The 18,864-nt window shown below is 42.3% G+C and overlaps 1 protein-coding gene and 2 long non-coding RNA genes across 3 annotated transcripts in view; 2 read left to right on the forward strand and 1 right to left on the reverse strand.

Annotated features, from left to right (window-relative positions):
- ELL2 (elongation factor for RNA polymerase II 2) overlaps positions 1-3,758 on the reverse strand; it is a 35,666-nt gene extending 31,908 nt beyond the window's left edge. Inside the window, exon 1 of the mRNA XM_083576854.1 lies at positions 3,227-3,758. Within this exon, the coding sequence (XP_083432980.1) occupies positions 3,227-3,358 (132 nt within the window). The 5' untranslated portion in view covers positions 3,359-3,758. The remainder of the gene's footprint in view (positions 1-3,226) is intronic.
- A 28-nt stretch (positions 3,759-3,786) lies between these two features.
- Positions 3,787-18,234, forward strand: LOC310745091. The gene is made up of 3 exons (XR_014539924.1): positions 3,787-4,019; positions 7,265-7,352; positions 16,785-18,234. It is a non-coding gene; the product is annotated as an uncharacterized lncRNA (long non-coding RNA).
- Positions 4,033-6,411, forward strand: LOC310745169. Its single transcript, XR_014540008.1, has 2 exons — positions 4,033-4,447; positions 6,219-6,411. It is a non-coding gene; the product is annotated as an uncharacterized lncRNA (long non-coding RNA).
- Positions 18,235-18,864: the final 630 nt, after the last annotated feature.

Consider the following 18,864-nt stretch of genomic DNA (forward strand, 5'->3'; position numbering starts at 1 on the left):
CGTTACAAATTCCCGGTATGTTGCATATTGCAGAACTTACTTTGAACATATTTGCACAGTAATATTTTGCCAGACAAGGAAACAGCAACTAGCTTTGTTACTTCAAATTTTATTTATCTCAATTATAGGTAAATAACGTCTGTATACACACGATAATTCTGTACGTAACATAAACTCCAGGAAATTAAATGATGTTTATTCTCATGTAACTGATATTTCACATTCTAAATCACTAAAAAAGTTGCAGCTAAGCTCCTGTTTTTAAGTTAATCACATTTGATTTTACAACGCTAGGGCAATTATCTTTCTCGATGATGCATTTACCTGCAAAATGCAGAGTAGCTGAACTCAGCACAAAATTTTAAATAGTCATGTGTTGTAACATGCAAGAGTGTCACTACGTTCAGGTTAAATTAGGTATTACGTACATGAGACCCTATTCATAAGAGACTCCAGAAGAATGCTTAAAATTAAACTCAAATCTACAGTTTTATATATATTTTACATTTTATAGGAAATTAAGTTGATGTGAAAATTATGTATTTTACAATTACAACTTCAGAAACAGTTTATTCTGTGCCACAAAGTAATATGTCTTACATTATGGAAACCTAAAGCATTATGGAATTTTAAAAGCTAGCAATTTCAGCCTCAACAAAGCCTTTGGTTTCTTTAAACTCTACAAAACAGGCAAAAATTATTCAATATGACTACTTTTTATGTTCAAAATACTGACCGAAGTTAGTTTCAAGACAGGAGAAGAATGATATTTAAAACTGAACATAAAATTGGTATACTATGCAACTCAATTTTTTATATTAAAAAACTGCTATAACTCAATCTCACTTTAATTAGGTTAAGTCTGAACAACAAAAAATCCTCTGAAGATATTTACTCTAAAACTTTCTTTATAAGCAGTTTTGTTCAAAAGTTAATGAGTTTATTTTTTTAAAAACACAGAGTATGAAAAATAATTATACCTCCAACCACACGCTGCTTACTCCAAAGTTCTAACTTTTCTTAATTATTAAAAGATGGGGGAGGGGAACACAAGCAACTCTCTACATTTAAAGAAGAAATCAATAGTGTTTAAAACTATCACATTCCAGAATATGAGCCTTAGAGCAGCCTTGACGCTAGCAATAACAGTTTGCAGTTCTTCAAGAAACATATGCAGTGGAAAGCTGCAATTTGAAGTTGATTTCGAAGGATCATTTGGCAGAAGTAATGATTTCCACTCAGGTTTAACAAGGGAAACAGCTGATGTACTGCATAATTGTGCAGTACAAAACCCAGAGTGGCTATAATACACTGTTCAATGGCTAAGGGGCAGAGAGAATGATGGCCCAGACATGCTAGAATAGAAGGGGCAAACTCGGTGAAGGAAGCTTACTCGCTTACTCTATTTTAGATTCACCTACTTATTATGAAAAACAACCATTAGTCATAAGAAAAGGCACAATTTGGAGGTCAATTCTGGGAAAACCATGTCTGAGTCATCTTTTTACATGAAGAACTACATAAGGAAAGCAGCACTGAGACTCTGAGAAGAGAGACTGTTGTCTGTCAAGAACCTGTTATTTAAATTCTGTCTGGTTTTAGTATGTTCCTGGCTTATCTTTTAAGAATTGCTCCTAGAACTGTTTCAAAGGAAATCTTTTGGAAGAAAGCCTGCTGGCACTACAAAAGACATAGAATTATTTTTTTAAAAGAAAAGAAAAAAGAAGAGTCGATCAGCACCTTTTCTTGGGATTCATTGTACTCAAAGTAACAATCCTCCAAGATTTCTCAGAACAGTGAGGGAGAGAGGAGAGAGTAACAAATGGGCCTTAGGAAAAAAAATGAGACAAGCAACATTTAATTTGAAATTCCATGTTAAAACACCAGCTAATTAGAGCTTAATCCTCCTTGCTGGGACATATAGCCACTTTTAATGTGCCCTGAACAAACACAAGCGGAGGCTCAAATTTCCAATGGAAAGCTACAGTAAGGAAAAACTAAAGAAGACTATCAATTCTCCTGTCCCCTCCTTTTGCAAGAGAAGCCTGACAGAGAGAGATCTATCATATGTTCTTTTTAACTGACCCATTCCCCTAAGTCTAAAATGCCCATCCCCTATGCTGTTTTATTTTTTGGGGGGTGTAGGGCGTTAATCCCCCAAACAAACACAACATTGCATGAATCCAACCTATCTACAGAATATAAATGAAAAGGCGAATACAATCCAGATATAAACCGATTTAAAATATTTCTATATTATCTCCGATGTGCTGAACAATTTATACAGCTGCTGTTACCACTGGAATGTGCTGTGGAACTTGTCCCCATCAGGATTTCTCACAAGGCAGCTGTTACGGATGGGGGTGGGAGAGGGACAAGGTATTGGTGGTGGGGGACACAGGAAGACAGTGAGAAACAGTTTTCCTGACAGCATGATAAAGATGTACAATAAAACTGTCATAGTTGCCATTGTCCCTTAAAAAAAACAACCAGGGGCACTTCACATTTTCGGGGTGGGCAGGCTGAGAAGCTGGGCCTAGGGAAAAGCTCAGCCCATCCCTCTCTCCCTGCCCCGGGGAGGGAGAGCGAGCGAGCGAGCGAGATCAGCAGGCAGAAGAACTAAGCCCATAAATAAATGACAGCTCAGCAGAATCGGCCTCATCTGGGAACGGCTGGCTCCGGTCACGGCCAGCTCCAGAGGCACTAGCTGGCACCGACACCGAGAAAAATGACTTTCTTGTGTAAATGCCATTTTCAAAGGATCGCCCTCTGCCACGGCCAACCTCCTCCTCCTCCTCCTCCCTTCTGCGTGAGGTACATACAGGGCAGCTGGGGGCATTTGTTGCCCCGCAAAACTTTTTTTTCCGTCCCTTACGCGGAAGGAAAAGAAAAAAGAGAGGGGGATCAAAAGTTGGTGAGAAGGAAGAATGTGGAATTAGTATTCTTATTCCCACCCCCCATGCCTATAAATAGGCACGAACCATATGGAGAGACGGTCCCATGGAAGGGGGGGGGGAGAAGAGGAGACTTTTCTAAGGGATCCTCAGCCGGACCCAGAGCTCAGTGTGGGGCGAGATTTCACGCCCTGGGATGAGTGGGGTGCGCGGAATTCCTCGAGGAAGCAGCCCCTCCACGCCCCTTGTGCCGGCTGCGTGTCCCTCTTCCCTTCCCGGGCGTCCCAGCCCGGGCGAGTGAGGACAACCGGCGACCCCGGGGCGCCGCTCACCTTGCTCCCCTGGTAGCTCTCCAGCGCTCGGAAGGCGGTCTCGGTCAGCTTGACATGTAGCACCGTGATGTTGTCCTGGGTGACTCTGCCGCAGGACACGCCATACCTGCCCCCTTCCTGCAGCGCCGCCATCTTACCAAGCCGCCGCCGCCAACGCCGCCGCCGCCACCTCCCGCCCCACAGCCACCACTGCCACCGCTGGGGCCGCCAAGCCGCCACCGGAGCCTGCTACTGTTGCTGCTGCTGGGTCAACAGCTACAGCCATCCTGCCGCTGACGTACCAGCCAAGCCCGCCAGCGCGCAGACGCCGCCAGCGCCGCCGCCGCCGCCGCGGCACCCCGCCCACTCAGCGCAACGGCTGCCCTTCCCCTCTCCTCCTCCTCCCTCTCCGCACACCTTAGCCACGCCCCCTTTCTTCCCCCCACGCGACAGGCCCGCTGCCAGGCCGCGACACGCACGCCACGCCCCCCTCTCCGCGCGAAGACGCCTCGCGCCGCCGGCCTCGCTGATTGGCCGAAGTTTCCCCAGCCGGGATCCGCGCGAAAGAGGCTTACCCGAGGTCAGCCGGAGAGGAGGGGGCGGGGCTGCACGCTGACGTCAGCGCAGGCGGCGTTCAAGCGCGTTTATATCATTATTGACGCTTAGGGTTGAGTCACCTGTAGGACCATTATGTACCTTGGGCTGTCAGCGGCCGTGCTCTGTGCCGCCTGTTTACCCACATCAGTGTTTGCTCTCCTCCAGGATGCTATTTCTCCCCACATCTGGATCCACGAGGCTGCATATATTTCTCTGTGTGTGGCTTGTGCTCTTATATTGCAGGGTTAGGGAGCCTGGGGTTCTCCAGATGTTGAGGCTTTCAACCTCCCTTGTCCCAGACCATTGGCCATGCGTGCTGGCTGGGGTTGATAGGATTTGGAGTCCAACGACCTGCCTCACAGGGTTGTTGTTAGGATAAAGTGGGGGGGTACCACATTGAGCTCCTTTCAGGAAAGATGGGATAAAAATCAAATAAGCCTCTGGAGGCGAGCCTTCTCCAAGCTGGTGACCTCCAGCTGTTTTGAACTACTAAATCTAAGCTATGCTGGTTGGGATTGATGGGCGCTGGAGTTTGAAACAACTGGAGAGCACTGGGTGAGGGAAGGCTGGTTTGGAGGATCACAGGATTCCCATCCTCACTGCTTAGCCAAGTGACTCGCTAGGTGGCACAGAATTTAGTTATAGGTGGGTGAAATCAGGAGTTTCCTTATGCCTGATTTGTTCTTTGTAGAAAGTCTAAATATCAGTGAAGGAAATGTGTGGTGGGGGTAGCTAGAATGAATGTACTACCTTTGCCCATTACCAGTCAGTCTCGACAAGATGCTGGGCAAATGTCTGAAGCATAGAGTCTCTTATACTTGGTTGTATATATTTAAAGTACATTAAATGACTTCATGGCCTTCATGACAACCATGGGGCTATCTCAGATGGGCATTGGTGCAACACATCGGGCAGGGCATACCCTTGATGCTTGATGCCATCCCTCCAAACTCAAAGTAATCTGGGATAATAAATATATTATTGAGTGATTTATATAGTTCATTTTTTAATTGTGCAAAACCCTTCATAATTCTTATTTTACGTATCATTTACTGTTTCCATGCTGTTCCATATACTGTACAGATAAAAATCTCCACTGTATCTGTAAGCAGGCATTGAAAGAGGCTTAGAGTTAATCATTTAGTGACTTTTAACTATTCAGTTTAGCTCCCTTCATGCGCTCATCTCAGGGAGTTTGGAAGACATCCCTCCCTTCCATCAGTTCAAGGGATATGTGAGAGGTGCCCATGCTTGGCTAGTTCCTTGCTTTCCTAGCATTGCACTTGGTGCATTGGGGATGTGGCAATCACACCTAAAGCCCTTTCTCTCGTATCAGACCTGTGACTGAGGGCTTAATCCCCCTTGTGTGAAAGGGGCAGTGTGGCTGGCTGTGAAAGTGTGCAGTTCCCTGGCTGCTCTCCTTGACATCCATGCATTGAGTGCAAACCTCTACAGGTCCAGGAGCACAGTTTCACCACTCATGGTCTATGCTTGTAGCTTTCCTCTTCTCAAGGGGACAGTCATGGTTCTCTCCTCCCCCATTTTTTAATCCTCTCAACAATTCTGTGAGGTAGGTTATAGACTGAGAGATGATTGGCCCAAGGTCACCCAGCAAACTTTATGGCCGAGTGGGGATTAAAACCCTGGTCTCTCAGGTCCTCCTCTGAAGCTGAAGCCATACACTACTGTGATTCTATTCAGATCCAGGATAAAGGCAGAAAGGGTGTTATGAATGTAATCCCAATGGGGGTTACAAATTTAATCCCAAATGTTTATTATGTCATGCAATCTTCTTACATTTGCCATATAAGGGCATAGATGATAGCTAAGAAAAAAAGCGGGTGGAACGTATTTTTGGAGACATCAGTGTGCTTATCCCCAAACTGGAAATATCTCGAGAAATCAGGACTGTGTGTAATGTTAGAATCCTAGAATTGTAGAGTTGGAAGGGACCCTGAGAATCATCTAGTCCAACACTTGGCAATGCAGGATTATGCAGTTGTCCCATGTGGGGATTGAACCTGCAACATTGGCATCATCAGCACCATGTTTTGTTGTCCTTGTTTTGAAATTCTGCATGTTTTTGTTTGTTTGTTTGACAACTAACGTGCTAGCTAATATTTACGTTCTGGTGTTAAAGGAAGACGGCAGATTACTACTAGCAATAGCTGGGCTTGGGGAATCAGCTACTGTTTTAATACAAATTCAGGACATTCCAGCATTTGATACACATACTGAGAAAGGGAGGATGTGTGATTTGGTGGCGGGTTGCAACAGATGGTTGCATAATCCTGTTTGTCTCCATTCTTCCAGGGTCAGGTACTATTTCTCCTTGCCAGGGTTTTTGTTTTATTTTTAATATGAAGTCTTAAAACGGTTGGATGAACTATTTTGCACTACCGTAATTTCTTCCCAGGATAAAAGGCTGCCTCTTTCTGTGTGACGATAATGGCATATGGCACAGACAATGGTTAAAACAAAGGAAGAATCACAGAGAATTGTTCGTGCTGAAGTTGGTAGCCTTCAGAGCTGCATGTACTCAGTTTCCAAAAGCCTGCGCCAGGTTATTCACATTCCACTACAGGAAAAATAAACACATTTGAATGGTTTCTGTGATGCTAGTGTTTTAATGTAAGATTATTCTGCTTGTGAGGGAATAGTCCAGGAGCACTGGAGGACACTGGAGCCTTGTTCTCTGGCTTCCAAAGGCTAAACTACAGGTAACGCTGCTGTTTGCTATTGGCATCCAATCAGGATTGGGACATCTGTGAAACACAGAGAAGGTGGCTGCTCCTGTTTTTAAACCCTCTCCTCCTGTCTGAGACACCCCTGAAACTGCTATTTAACAAAGAATGCTGCGACACAATTGCTGACAGGAGAGGTCTTGTCACCATATAACACCTGTGTTCAGAGATCAAGAAGAATCCTGAGAACTAGTTTGTTAAGGCCAGTGCTTTTTTCTGGGGGTACACAGGGGTACACATACCCCTAAACATTTTGTGAATCTAACGGGAGAATAAACTTTTTAAAAAAACATTTTCTTCTCTACCATGGTGAATTGTCAGTTCTGTTGCCACCCCAATGGTGGCCTCATTTCCTGTCACGGTGTTTCCTGAGTCTTGGACAGAAGTGAGCGTTTAATGTGTGAAGTAGGAGTTGGAATCTAGCACGGTGATTGGTCAGTTTCGTTGTTACCACCTCCAATAGTGGCTTCCTTTCCTTTCCCCGCATAATGCATGTTCTTTGTACTTTTGTCCGTTTACTGTATTTATTTCCCCCGATTTGAACTATAAAATGGTGATTTTCTTGAGTCAAAATGAGAGTACTTTTTTTAAAAAAAGGAAAAAAAGGCATTGGTTAAGGGTGCTTGGAATGGTGGCTCTGTGAGGGCTAAACTACAGTTCCCAGGATTCTTTGAGTGGTGCTGGGAATGTGTTTTAATTGTATGGTCTCTGTCCGCAGCCTCCGAGATAACTGAAAGAAAAATGGATCCAGTTCACAGCCTGACCAGCATGCCGATTTTCCAGGAAGGAAGTTCCGCTGTGTTCAAGTAAATGTGCATAAGGCTGCAGTCTTAGGTGTACACAGTGATACTAGCACCACCACCACAACACTTCCTAGAATTGAAATAGGATGAAAGCAGCCTTGCATCCAATTATGCTCACTTAAGTCCCATTCAGATTGATAGAACAACTTCAATCAGTGGGACTGAATCATGCATAGTTGCATGCTGGATTACAGCCATTGTGATTTATTCCTCCTGACAACTTCTCCTTAATTCTCCTAAGTACTGAAGTGAGCACCGTTTTTTAAAACTTGCACTGACTTTGAAAGAGTAAAAGCTTAATGAACAGGCAGAAGTGTCCATTGTGCTTGCATCCCTGTTTATATCATGTGTGTTTCTTGCTAGACCGCTTGATTTTATTTATTTATTTATTACTGAAAATAGGCTGCAGTTGCTGTGGTCCATTTGTCCCATGGCTGCAAATCAGGATGACTTTGTTCAGAACAGGACAAAAGGCTTAGAATCCTGCTTTGGAAACATGTTTTGTCTGTAGAAAGGGATTTCCTAAAGTACTTTAGCATCTGATTTGGAGAGTTCCCATCTGGAGGGGAGCATTGTTGAAGTCACACTGGTGCCAGAAAGTGCAATGATAAGGGCTACAAAAGAGATCAATTGAACCTTCAAAAGTCAGACAATGAATACAAAGAACTTTTACAATGGAGACCATTTGATAGGAGTCTTCTCTCACCAAGGTCACTGGCAAAGTGTCCATACACACAGGTTTTAGGCTTAGATTTGAGAGGTTAATCGTATTTTAAACATGTGAAACACCTGCTACACAAAATACAATGCAGTGTTGCTGTTGTTTTGTTTATTTTCGTTGTGCAACGTTCTTGTGGAGGGTTCACACCAAAGGTGAAAAGGGTTTCCATGGAGCAGCCCTCACAAGCTATTCCAGGGAATAAAATGATAAATGCATGTTAGACTACTGCTGGAACCCATTTGCATCTCACTCTGTTGACCCTCTAGATTGTAAGGTAGACTGCCACCACCCTGGGGAAGCTTATGCCCTAAGGTTGGGGAAAAGCTTGGTCTGTTTCCTGTACAGTGGTACCTCGGGTTACATACGCTTCAGGTTACATATGCTTCAGGTTACAGACCCAGAAATATTACCTTGGGTTAAGAACTTTGCTTCAGGATGAGAACAGAAATCGTGCTCCGGCAGCGCGGCAGCAGCGGGAGGCCCCATTAGCTAAAGTGGTGCTTCAGGTTAAGAACAGTTTCAGGTTAAGACCGGACCTCCGGAACGAATTAAGTACTTAACCCGAGGTACCACTGTACTACATACTGGTCTTCATGGAAATATGAATAATAATAATAATGATTTATTATTTATACCCCGCCCATCTGGCTGAGTTTCCTCAGCCACTCTGGGCGGCTCCCAATCAAGTGTTAAAAACAGTAAGGTGGGCCAACTTGGACAGTCGGGTGTAACAATTCACCTATCAATCACCTGCCATCATTAGGATGTCTAATGGTTGGGCAGACAATCCAGCTGTCTCTCTCCCTGTTCACATATGATGTAAAGTGTAGGGCAGTTGGGTGTGGTTTGGGAAAATTGCCTCCCAGGCCAAATTTGGATCAGTGGTTCCTGTCCTTCGGTACACCAAAAACCAACAGACGTTTAAGCTAGATCTTCACTTTGTCTTCCTTTGCTAGATCCTTATAACTGACCTTATGATACAAAATGTCACTTTTTGAGGTGCAACCTAGAACAAACTTTGGCTTGTAGTTGGTGAGGACAAAACTTATCCACAAGCCCAGGTTTGGATGATGTGCTCAGCCATAGCTTAGCTGGGGCGGACTTGGGTCTTTCAAGTTAAAGCGGCACCCTGTTCATGGCCAAAATTTGGCGCCCCGTCCTGCCTCTGGCCTTCCATTCTGTTCAGTTCACTGTGCCATAGTTGCAGTGCTCTGCAGTGCCTCTTAGACTCAGTGCCCAGTGTGGGGAAGACAGTCATGCTGCTCTTAAATCTGCCTCTGAGCTTGACTTAGCTGTCAGGGCTTGAGGAAGGCATAGGTCAGCAATCAAAAACAATAAATCACCCAGGGCCAGTGAAGTTAAATCTTTATCCACGGAAACAAACCACAGATCAGGCCCTGTAGTCTCAGCAACTCTTTCTTGGAAGTCTTGCCCCAGTGACATAGTTGCGAGGACTGAAGGGCCCCGCCTTCCTACTGTGATAGGAATTTTGAGGTCTTAGATATATGGTAATGTTCATAAGCGTACCAACCAAGCACGTACATAGATCACCACAGGAAGACTGACCTGGAACCATTTTGACTTCTAAACTGAGCAAATGTTTTCTCTGCAAGGTCAAAGTGGGAAACCTCCCCATTGTCTCTTTCCTCACAAATCCTGTCTTAAGGGCACATTTAAGATATGAATAGGGTGTGAGCCTGTGACCTGGCCAGGAACTAAGTATTTATCACTACAAAAGAATGGCCAGGCTCCCCAGGCAATCCAATCAAGTAACCTGCCAGACAGGAGATAAACAACGACAGGAGAAAAACAACATTCAAATTTCTGTTTAGACCGCCTTTTCTGTGATGTAGGTATGATGTATCTGAGGGGTGGTCTTAGGTTACACCCCTTCTGTGATGTATGTATGATGTTTCCGGGGGTGGTCTTGATCTAAAGGTAAAGGTACCCCTGCCCGTACGGGCCAGTCGTGTCCGACTCTAGGGTTGCGTGCTCATCTCGCTCTAGAGGCCGTGAGCCGGCGCTGTCCGAAGACACTTCTGGGTCACGTGGCCAGCGTGACGAAGCTGCAGCTGGCGAGCCAGCACCAGCGCAGCACACGGAAACGCCGTTTACCTTCCCGCTATAAAGCGGTACCTATTTATCTACTTGCACTTAAGAGTGCTTTCGAACTGCTAGGTGGGCAGGAGCTGGGACCGAATGACGGGAGCTCACCCCGCCGCAGGGATTCGAACCGCCGACCATACGATCAGCAAGTCCTAGGCACTGAGGTTTTACCTGCAGTGCCACCCACGTCCCTGGTCTTGATCTACAGGGTGGCAATTTCAAAAGTCTTTATAAGGCCTTGTGCACCATTTTTCGGAGTTCCTCCTCTCCTGCGGGTGAGGGGAGCACTCTATTGCAACAGATCAATAAATATCAAGCTTACTAGCTGCTTTGCTTCTCAATATTCTGTGGTTGGCCTCTGTTATCTTCTCCTACCAATAGGGAACCTATGTAAGGACTCTATATGGGCTCTTGGATACCCCATAAGGGAAAAGGGCAATTTTTGTTTACAACACTACCTCTCTCTAAGGCTCCTCCTCTCCAGGGTTTTCCCCACACAGTCTCAAACTGTGTCTGCAGAGGTGTCTGTACACCTCTGACCTCTGTTCTGCTCTCCTCATTATTCTGTGCCTTCTTGGGGAGCTTGTCACTGCAGGAGGCGGAGAATCCCTGGATTCTTCAGGAGCCTCTTGACCCCCTCCTCTCCAGCCTCTGCTTCCGCTTCAGAGTCTGCACTGCATTCAGCCACAGACTCTTCCTGCTCACTAAACCCTGTTGCCCCTCCATCTTCCAACACCTCTCCCCACCCCCGTCTTCTCCTTCTGACCACTCATCATCGTCCCTCCACCAATCCCCTGGCTCTGAGTCTTCTTCCCCTGGGGGTTCCTCTGCTGGTGCCTCCCACCACTCTTCTGTATCCAGCCAGTTCATGACATTAGCTCATCATGGTGTGGTGGCAAAAAGGGCTTGGGAGCAGCAAAGCAGCTGCAAGCTCCTTTCTAAGGGCCCACAGGTATGTTGTCAAGCCAAGTCTTGGTTTAGCATGCCATGAGCACCAGGCTAGGGTTGTAGCCTTTAAAAAAAAAAGCCCTCTGGATCAAAAATGTGAATTTGTTTTTTTCGGTACAATGTGTCCCCACCAGAAAATCATTAAACAAATTAGAGGGGAAGGAATTTGTTTAAAACTATAATTGCTTAAGTCTGGTGGACTGCATGTAGGTAATTTAGCATGTAGCAACAGGTTCAGTTTACTATTCCATTTTAAAATATATAATTGTGCCCAGTGTTTAGATATTGTTCCTTAAATAGGAGCCCTGCTGTTCTGGTTTTGTATTTGAAAGTCTCTGTTGTTGTGGAAGCAATAGAATTTTTGTTTCTTTTGCTGGAAGAAGTTGTAGCCACCACTTAAGCCTTCATTAGTTCTGTCAAAACACTATAACTGCTGTGTTTTCTAGGAAGACGAAGTTTTGCCATTATTTATAGAACCGAAGCTTGTAAATGGGGCATTTCTTATCTTTCATAAACACTATGAACACAGTAGCCAGCAAAATGGAGTACTTGAAAATAAAATGTAGACCTTTTATGTGAATATTTTATTACTCCGGAGTGAAGTTTAGGCTGCAATCTTGTACACACTTACTTGGGAGTGAGCCATACTAAAATATCTGTAGGATTGTGGTGTTAGGCCACAGTCTTTAAATGCAGTTTCTAAGACCACTGAATGCAGTGGGACTAACTTCTAAATCCCACCTTTCCATGCCTCACAAATTGGCCTTTTAACCATCAATCCCTCTTCACAGAGAACGCTGAGAATTATAGCTCTGTGAAGGGAATAGGAGTTGCCAAACAAGTCTCACCACACTTAACAAACTACAGTTCCCAGGATTCTTTGGGGGAAGCCATGACAGTGGTACAATACCTGTTATAATGTAACTTGCAAGTGTGGCATTAATTTTTTTAATGTTGCTTATAGTTTAGCTGTGTGCACTGCAAACTATTGTGTTGATAAAACACAAACCATCTAACACCCGGAATCTAGCATTTCACTATCCCATAGGCAATCTATACATATACTGTACATTGTGTATACATCTAAATGTGCAAATGTAGACTTTATGCACCTTTATGTCATGCCTCTGCACCCAAGTTCTGCTCTCATCTGGGCTATATGCCTACATAAAGTGATTCCAAGGTGATTTTGTAATTAATTAACTATTTGTGGGGTTGCTATATTTCAAAAAGGAAAAACCAGGACACTGCAAAAGTTGTTGAGCTTTATTTTACAAAAACGCCCCAAAACCCACAATTTTTCAATTGACTTGCCTAAGATCCTGGACGAAGCACTTCCTTTCAGAAATTCCCCCCGGCATAGCTGTCAACGTTTCCCTTTTTAAAGGGAAATTCCCTTATTCTGAATAGGATTCCTCACAAGAAAAGGGAAAAGTTGACAGTTATGCCCCCCGGACATCAATTCCACCTTTGAAATCTTGGAAGTGTCCGGGAAAATTCGGATGTATGGCAGCCCTACTATTTGCACAATGTTTGTGTACTCAAAATGTTTGAAGTATGTTATCCAAAAGTCCCCCTTTTGGCTTGAGGAATACCACTTTTCAAGATTTACCGGTAATGCTGGATCTAATCGTTGTATATGCCAAGTTTACAAATATAGAGATTTGTGATATTTTAATATCATTTCTTTCTTGACTTGTGTGGCAATATGTATTTCAAAATAAGGCTTTCTAAAATTTTCAGCTGTTGGAACCCTTAGCTAAGGCTTACTCACTAGCCAGCTATGTCTCACTTAATGTAAAACAAATATATCAAAGTTCATCTAGCAAATGTTAAGAGTTTTGCACAGCCCAAGTGTACAGAAGTTTGAGAAACAATTTTGAAATTAGGTTAAGAGGCTCCAAACATATTAAAACTCTGGATGCATCCAAGGCAGCGCTTTCACTTTTTGTTCTTATGAATATAAACATGCTTTCACCACTTGACAATGTTGGCTCAGGGTTTTTGTTTTGTTTTGTTTTGTTTTTAAAACAACAACACTGAGTTTGTGCAATTGCATTTGCATCCTCAGGAGATGTGTGCCAGATGAGTCTGATGCACTGCACACTGTTGAAAAAATGGAGGATGGGGAGACTTCAGATGGGCCGGGTGAAATTTCTGCATGGGACAATAGTGCAAACTCATAATAGGAATGGGTCTGATGATTAAAGAAGAGGGATGAGACGATGGCTAGGAAGACAGACAACAAAACACAGAAAGGTTTGTACTTCTTCAGGCTGCAAGTGGAGCACTTAGTAACATCATATAAATCATTGCAGACTGCACCACTGGCACACAAATATCAGTGGAATATCGTTCAAAAAGCCTGCTATCTATGTGCAACAGCTGACTTGTCAGCTGAGGAATCTAGAGTCAGACTATTGTCTTTCAGGAGGCTAGAGAAGGTTATGTGAATGAAATATTGTATATTAGAGCTGATTCACTGACAGATATGCTGAATATTAAGTCTCTTAATGGTGCACTATATGGGGAAAGCCTCCATGCACCTGTAACGGCCATTAGTTTCAATACTACAGAAGCCTCCCTCTAGCTATCTCTTGCTCCGTGCTCCCAGGAAGGACAGAGTTTAGCATTTGCTCACTTTGGCATTAGCTTTGCATTTTCTTGTTCTTGAGGACCCAAACAGTGCCAAAGCTGGTTCTCTTTGTTAGTCTCTCCTTGAAGCTACAGACACTTGTACTCACTCTTGAAACTTGGTAGCCACTACAAGTGTATGGAGTGTTCTATATATTAGGCTCCCCTAATGCCTATTAAGTGTGTGTGGGGGGGCTTAATATCTGAACAAATCCCAGCCTTCCCCAACCTGATGCCTTCCAGACATTTTGGACTTCAACTCCCTTCAGCCCCAGTCAGCATTGCTAATGACCAGGATGATGGGATTTGTAGTACAAAACTTCTAGAGGGCAACAGGTTGGGATAGGCTGCCCTTCCACCATTATCCTATGTGCTTCTTCATGAAAGTAAGTCCCACTGAGTTGAAGCTCCATGGAATGACTCCCAGGCTTAAGCAATTGCAACCTTGCACTACAATTTAACCACTTGCTACAATATTGAATGTTGCTATATAATGGTGGTTTTTCCCTACACTATGCTTGCAGACTTTCACCTACATCAATATTGCACATTTTCATCGTGTAGGACAGTGGTTCCCAGATAGCTAAGTACTGCAGACCCCCTGCTTTTCAAAAGCCAAGCCGTGGACCCCCTACTTTCGAAAAATTTGATATCTCGCTGGTAGGTTTTTTAAAATGTGAATGGTGTCACAAACCCCCTGGGTGGGTTATGCTGAGGCCCTGGGATCCATGGATCACTAAATTGAAACTGATGATGTAGGGTATTTATGCAATGAATTGCATAGCCTGCCTTGGACAATGTAAAATCCCTAAGGTATCTCACCTGATTCTTGCAAAGTAATTGACTGCAAGCAAATCCAATAGCTAAGTAACCCTTGTTCAGAATTTTAGCAACTGAGGAGTGATTCTAATTAACTTTGTGGTGTTAACTTGGAGGGATTGTCAGAAGTGCTCCGACCAGAAAGTTTACTTAAGATAAGAACCTTGCCCATGCAAGGACACCAGATATTAAAGCAAAACCTGCATGCTGCAGATGTGTGTCTCTGCTTCCACAGCTAAATCTGATCTTTTAGCTTTCCTTTCAGTGTAACTTTGCTTTTTCTTCTAGATCTTATAGATGTTTTGCTGTTATTAGCAACCAGTATTTAATTCATAATGGATATCTCAGAATCTTGGAATATGTTTAGCCAACCAATTGCTGAAGATAAGATTTGTGTGAAGTTTTCAATACAATTTTCGGTCTGCCTCTTTACAGTAAGCAAAAACTGCTTACACTGCAAGTGTTCACCTTATACATGTCTGCTCTGGTAAACCCAGTTAAGATCAATAGGACTTAATCTCTAGCAAGGATGCAGACTGAAGCAGGCTAGCCTAGCCTCTTTGAGGCCATATTCACACTATATACTTTAAACAAAGAATACTGGGAGCTGCAGTTTCGGAAGGGTGCTGAGAGTTGGTCTGAGGCCCCCATGCAGAAGTACAATCTCAAGAGGGGGATTGTTAAGAGGGACTGATTGTTAAAACCACTTAGCTTTAGCTCACATTCCTAAACCACCTAGGTTGAAATCAGAGAGTTTAACCACTGGTCCCAGAATTTTTATCCATGTCATTCTTTACAGATGATATAACAAATCCACCTGGTATAGGGTGGTGTATATATTCTAATAATAATAATAATAATAATAATAATAATAATAATAATAATAATAATGGCAACTTTGACAATAAACCAATTTCCAATGCTTCTTTTGTTTTATATTTGTATGTGTGTGTAAAATCCTAGTTGATTTGCCAGGATTTGTAATTATTTAATAACTGTACATATTAAATGAATTAAATGTAATAAGAATATGCAAAAATGGATTGATAATGGATGAAAACATATAGCTATAATATGTTAAGATATAGAGTTAAGATAAATGAAAGAGGGTAAGGATTTGCTGAATTGATTTTGTAAATGGGAATACAAAAAGGGGAGGTGTGAGGAGGTCAAGGAAACAAGCAAATGAGCTTAAAGATATCAAAAAATGGATTTGTTTTTAAGTTTTTCCTATCTATTTGTTTTTTGTACTTCGTATTTTCTTTTTTTCTATGTATTTTTTGTATTTTTTCTTATTTCTTCTTTTTCTGTTTTCCTTTTATTCTGTAAATCTCTGTTTTTTGTAAAACCTTAATAAATATTTTATAAAAAAATAAAATAAATGTGCATACATTCAGTTTGCCTTTTTGCTAGTTTCAAGGGTAAATTGTAAATAAAATAAAATATCTAGGTTGCAGAAAGATCTGCTCTGTTAAAGGGGCTTTAACAGTGCAATTTGTATCAGGTAAAGCATATAGGAGTGTACTTAGTCTGAATGCCCCTTCAAAGGAATGTAACAGGGAGGATTTACTTAACAGGTGTGTCTTGCTTGCTTAATAAATTGGCTTGTTATTATATAAATATGGGCTGTGAGATAGTTAACAGCGTTATCATATAAGAGGCAATAACAGGACTTCAAAGTTAACTTTCATGAATGGGAGGAACATGCACATTCTACAGCTGCTGTTTTTATCTGAACTAGAACTAGATCAGAAGACAACATTGTTTCAGTTTACATTGTAATCAGGACCAGATTAAGGGATTACAAGGACACATGGCTATAAAATTTGGGGAGGGGTGTTCTTTCTTGCTTAAACTGTGTCTTTTAAATGGGTAATCACGTGAGAATGATCTGAAAAGCTTCACTGCTTTTTGTCGGGCTCTGTCCATGACCCATCCATTCATCACAGAACGTTAGCCTTATGGTAGTCTCTAATATATAGTTACATATATACGGTAGTTATTTCATTTATGAATTGCTTCCCATAAAATATCCAGAAGCAATTTCACAATTAAAAACATCTGCAATAAAAACAATCACAGTTTTGTATATTAAAAAAATTACAACATTTAGAAACACTTTCATACTTAAAAATAGTTTCAAATCATGTTAAGTAATATTGTTATATATAGAGTCTTGAAATGTAGTTTTTTGTATTTTCTTCTAGGGGACAGAAATGCGAAACATCTACAACAATGCAAAAATCTATGCAACTAGCAGCCAAGAACGTCACAAGTGGGAAACTTTTTATGACATAGGGAATTCTGAAGAAACATCTGTTCTGCTCTTCCTGAAAGAGTTCTGTGAATATTTCTTGCCTAATAGACTTACTCACTTAGTGGCATGACCTCTTTGGCAGTACTCAGAACTGCCCATCTAATATTGAGAAATACACAAGACTAATCAAGACTCAAGTCTAAGTGCACGTCTCAAACAGGAGAATCACAGGATTCTCTGCAGTTTAATTTAAGAAATTTGCAAGTTCTCGCACAGTTCTGACAATTTCCCATTTACCCATTGTTATAACCAAGTTCCACCCGCATGTGTGCTTGAAGCATACAAATTGATTCCTAATATATATTTTGGTTATGAAATACGGAAGGAACAGACAATGAGTTCTGGGTTAGATGTCATTTCTTCATGATGTTCTGCAACACTTATCAGCAACAAGCACTTCATAAAGATACGACACTTATTCATCCTGGCCCTGCACTGGTCATAAACTGGAGAAACATCTGTGCAAGGATTGGGTGGGAAGGGATTTCACCCCCCCAGGTCCGTTTTAGGCAAGATGTGAGAGACTTCATGACTTTGAGCAGGGACTTCCCAGGAGCACCTCTACCATTAAGAATACTTTCTCCCCAAGAAGGCCCACCAGGCCACTTCCTTAGGGATGCAGGAGATAACATGCAGGATGTCCCTTGGGTTTTTGTTTGTTTTAAAGTTAGTAGCAGCTATAAGACCATGATGCTAGAGAAGGATTATTTTGAAGACTTTCTGTTTTGCACCATTTTCCCAATTAAAAATGTCCCTCCCTCTTGCATTGTTAATTTTCCTCCTATTGAAACCAATGGGAGGGTGTTTTTTGTTGAAAGAAAGGATTAAATAAGTTTTTAAAAAATAGGAATGAGGAGGAAAGCTGCTTCCTCTACCTTCTAATCTGGTGGCACAATTTCACCAGGGCCATAGGAGCCAACTCCTAGAGGCTGAGGGGTCTTTGGACCCCCCAATAAAATATTTGAGGGGGTCCAGCCCCCCCCAAGTTGATGGGCATTACCATCATGTGATTGATTATGCAGGGTGGGGCTTACCTGCCCCCCCAATATTTTATTCAAGCTGGCACCCCTGGGCTAAGGAAACAATGGTTTCTCTGTTATAGCATTGTTCTACTAGTGTTTTGGTTCTCTTGAGAAGAGTGAAATATTTTATCCATTTCTTTTTAAAAAACTTGTCTGTGTGTTTCTAATATACTGATTTTATAATGTTTCTCATTTTTATTGTTAATGTGTTTAGCCTTGGGAACATCTTTAGATATTCAGTTTATATATTTTAAAATAAAAATGAGTGTGAGTATATCATTGGCTCCATTCTTTAGTCCTGATTGTCTCCCTGGCTATCTAGTTTACTCTGGAATACTTTGTATATAGCTTGCATTTTAATGCTATTAATATTGAATTATACACTAAGCACAGGTTGAAATGATTAAACAAACATTCATTATTCACACTCTTAATTGTTTCTTGCTATTATATCATTGGATTTAATTAAAAAAACTGTATTTACATAAGTGCTTGGCAGCCACACTGCTACATGAGGAAGCTCCTCCTGACGTCGGTGGAGACATTTGGATTAATGTGTTAAAGGCTGCTTATGTATTTATTTTGATCCCTCAACCCCTGCTCTACTGTAGTTGACTGGACGAATCTTCTTGAACGAGAGATGCAAGTTGGCACATGCATGTTCAGAATTAAACAGATGGTGCTGATTTTCACCCACATTAAATAGCTGATAGCTCCTGACAGGAAAAGTAGCCTGTTAAAAACTTGTATATGAGAAATGAAATAAGTTGTCTTGCATACAAAATGTAAACCAAAACACTCAACACATTAGACTTAGCTCCAGGACCAGCTCCAGAGGGTGACAATTGCTGGACTGGACTTGTCACAATAATATCAGAAGTCCCACTACCTTAACAGTGCTGCCATTTCCACTTTGCACAGAACATTCTAGAAGATCAGATACAACTT

This window comes from Podarcis filfolensis (genome assembly GCF_964270895.1).
Source record: "Podarcis filfolensis genome assembly, chromosome: 11".
Taxonomy (NCBI): Eukaryota; Metazoa; Chordata; class Lepidosauria; order Squamata; family Lacertidae; genus Podarcis; species Podarcis filfolensis.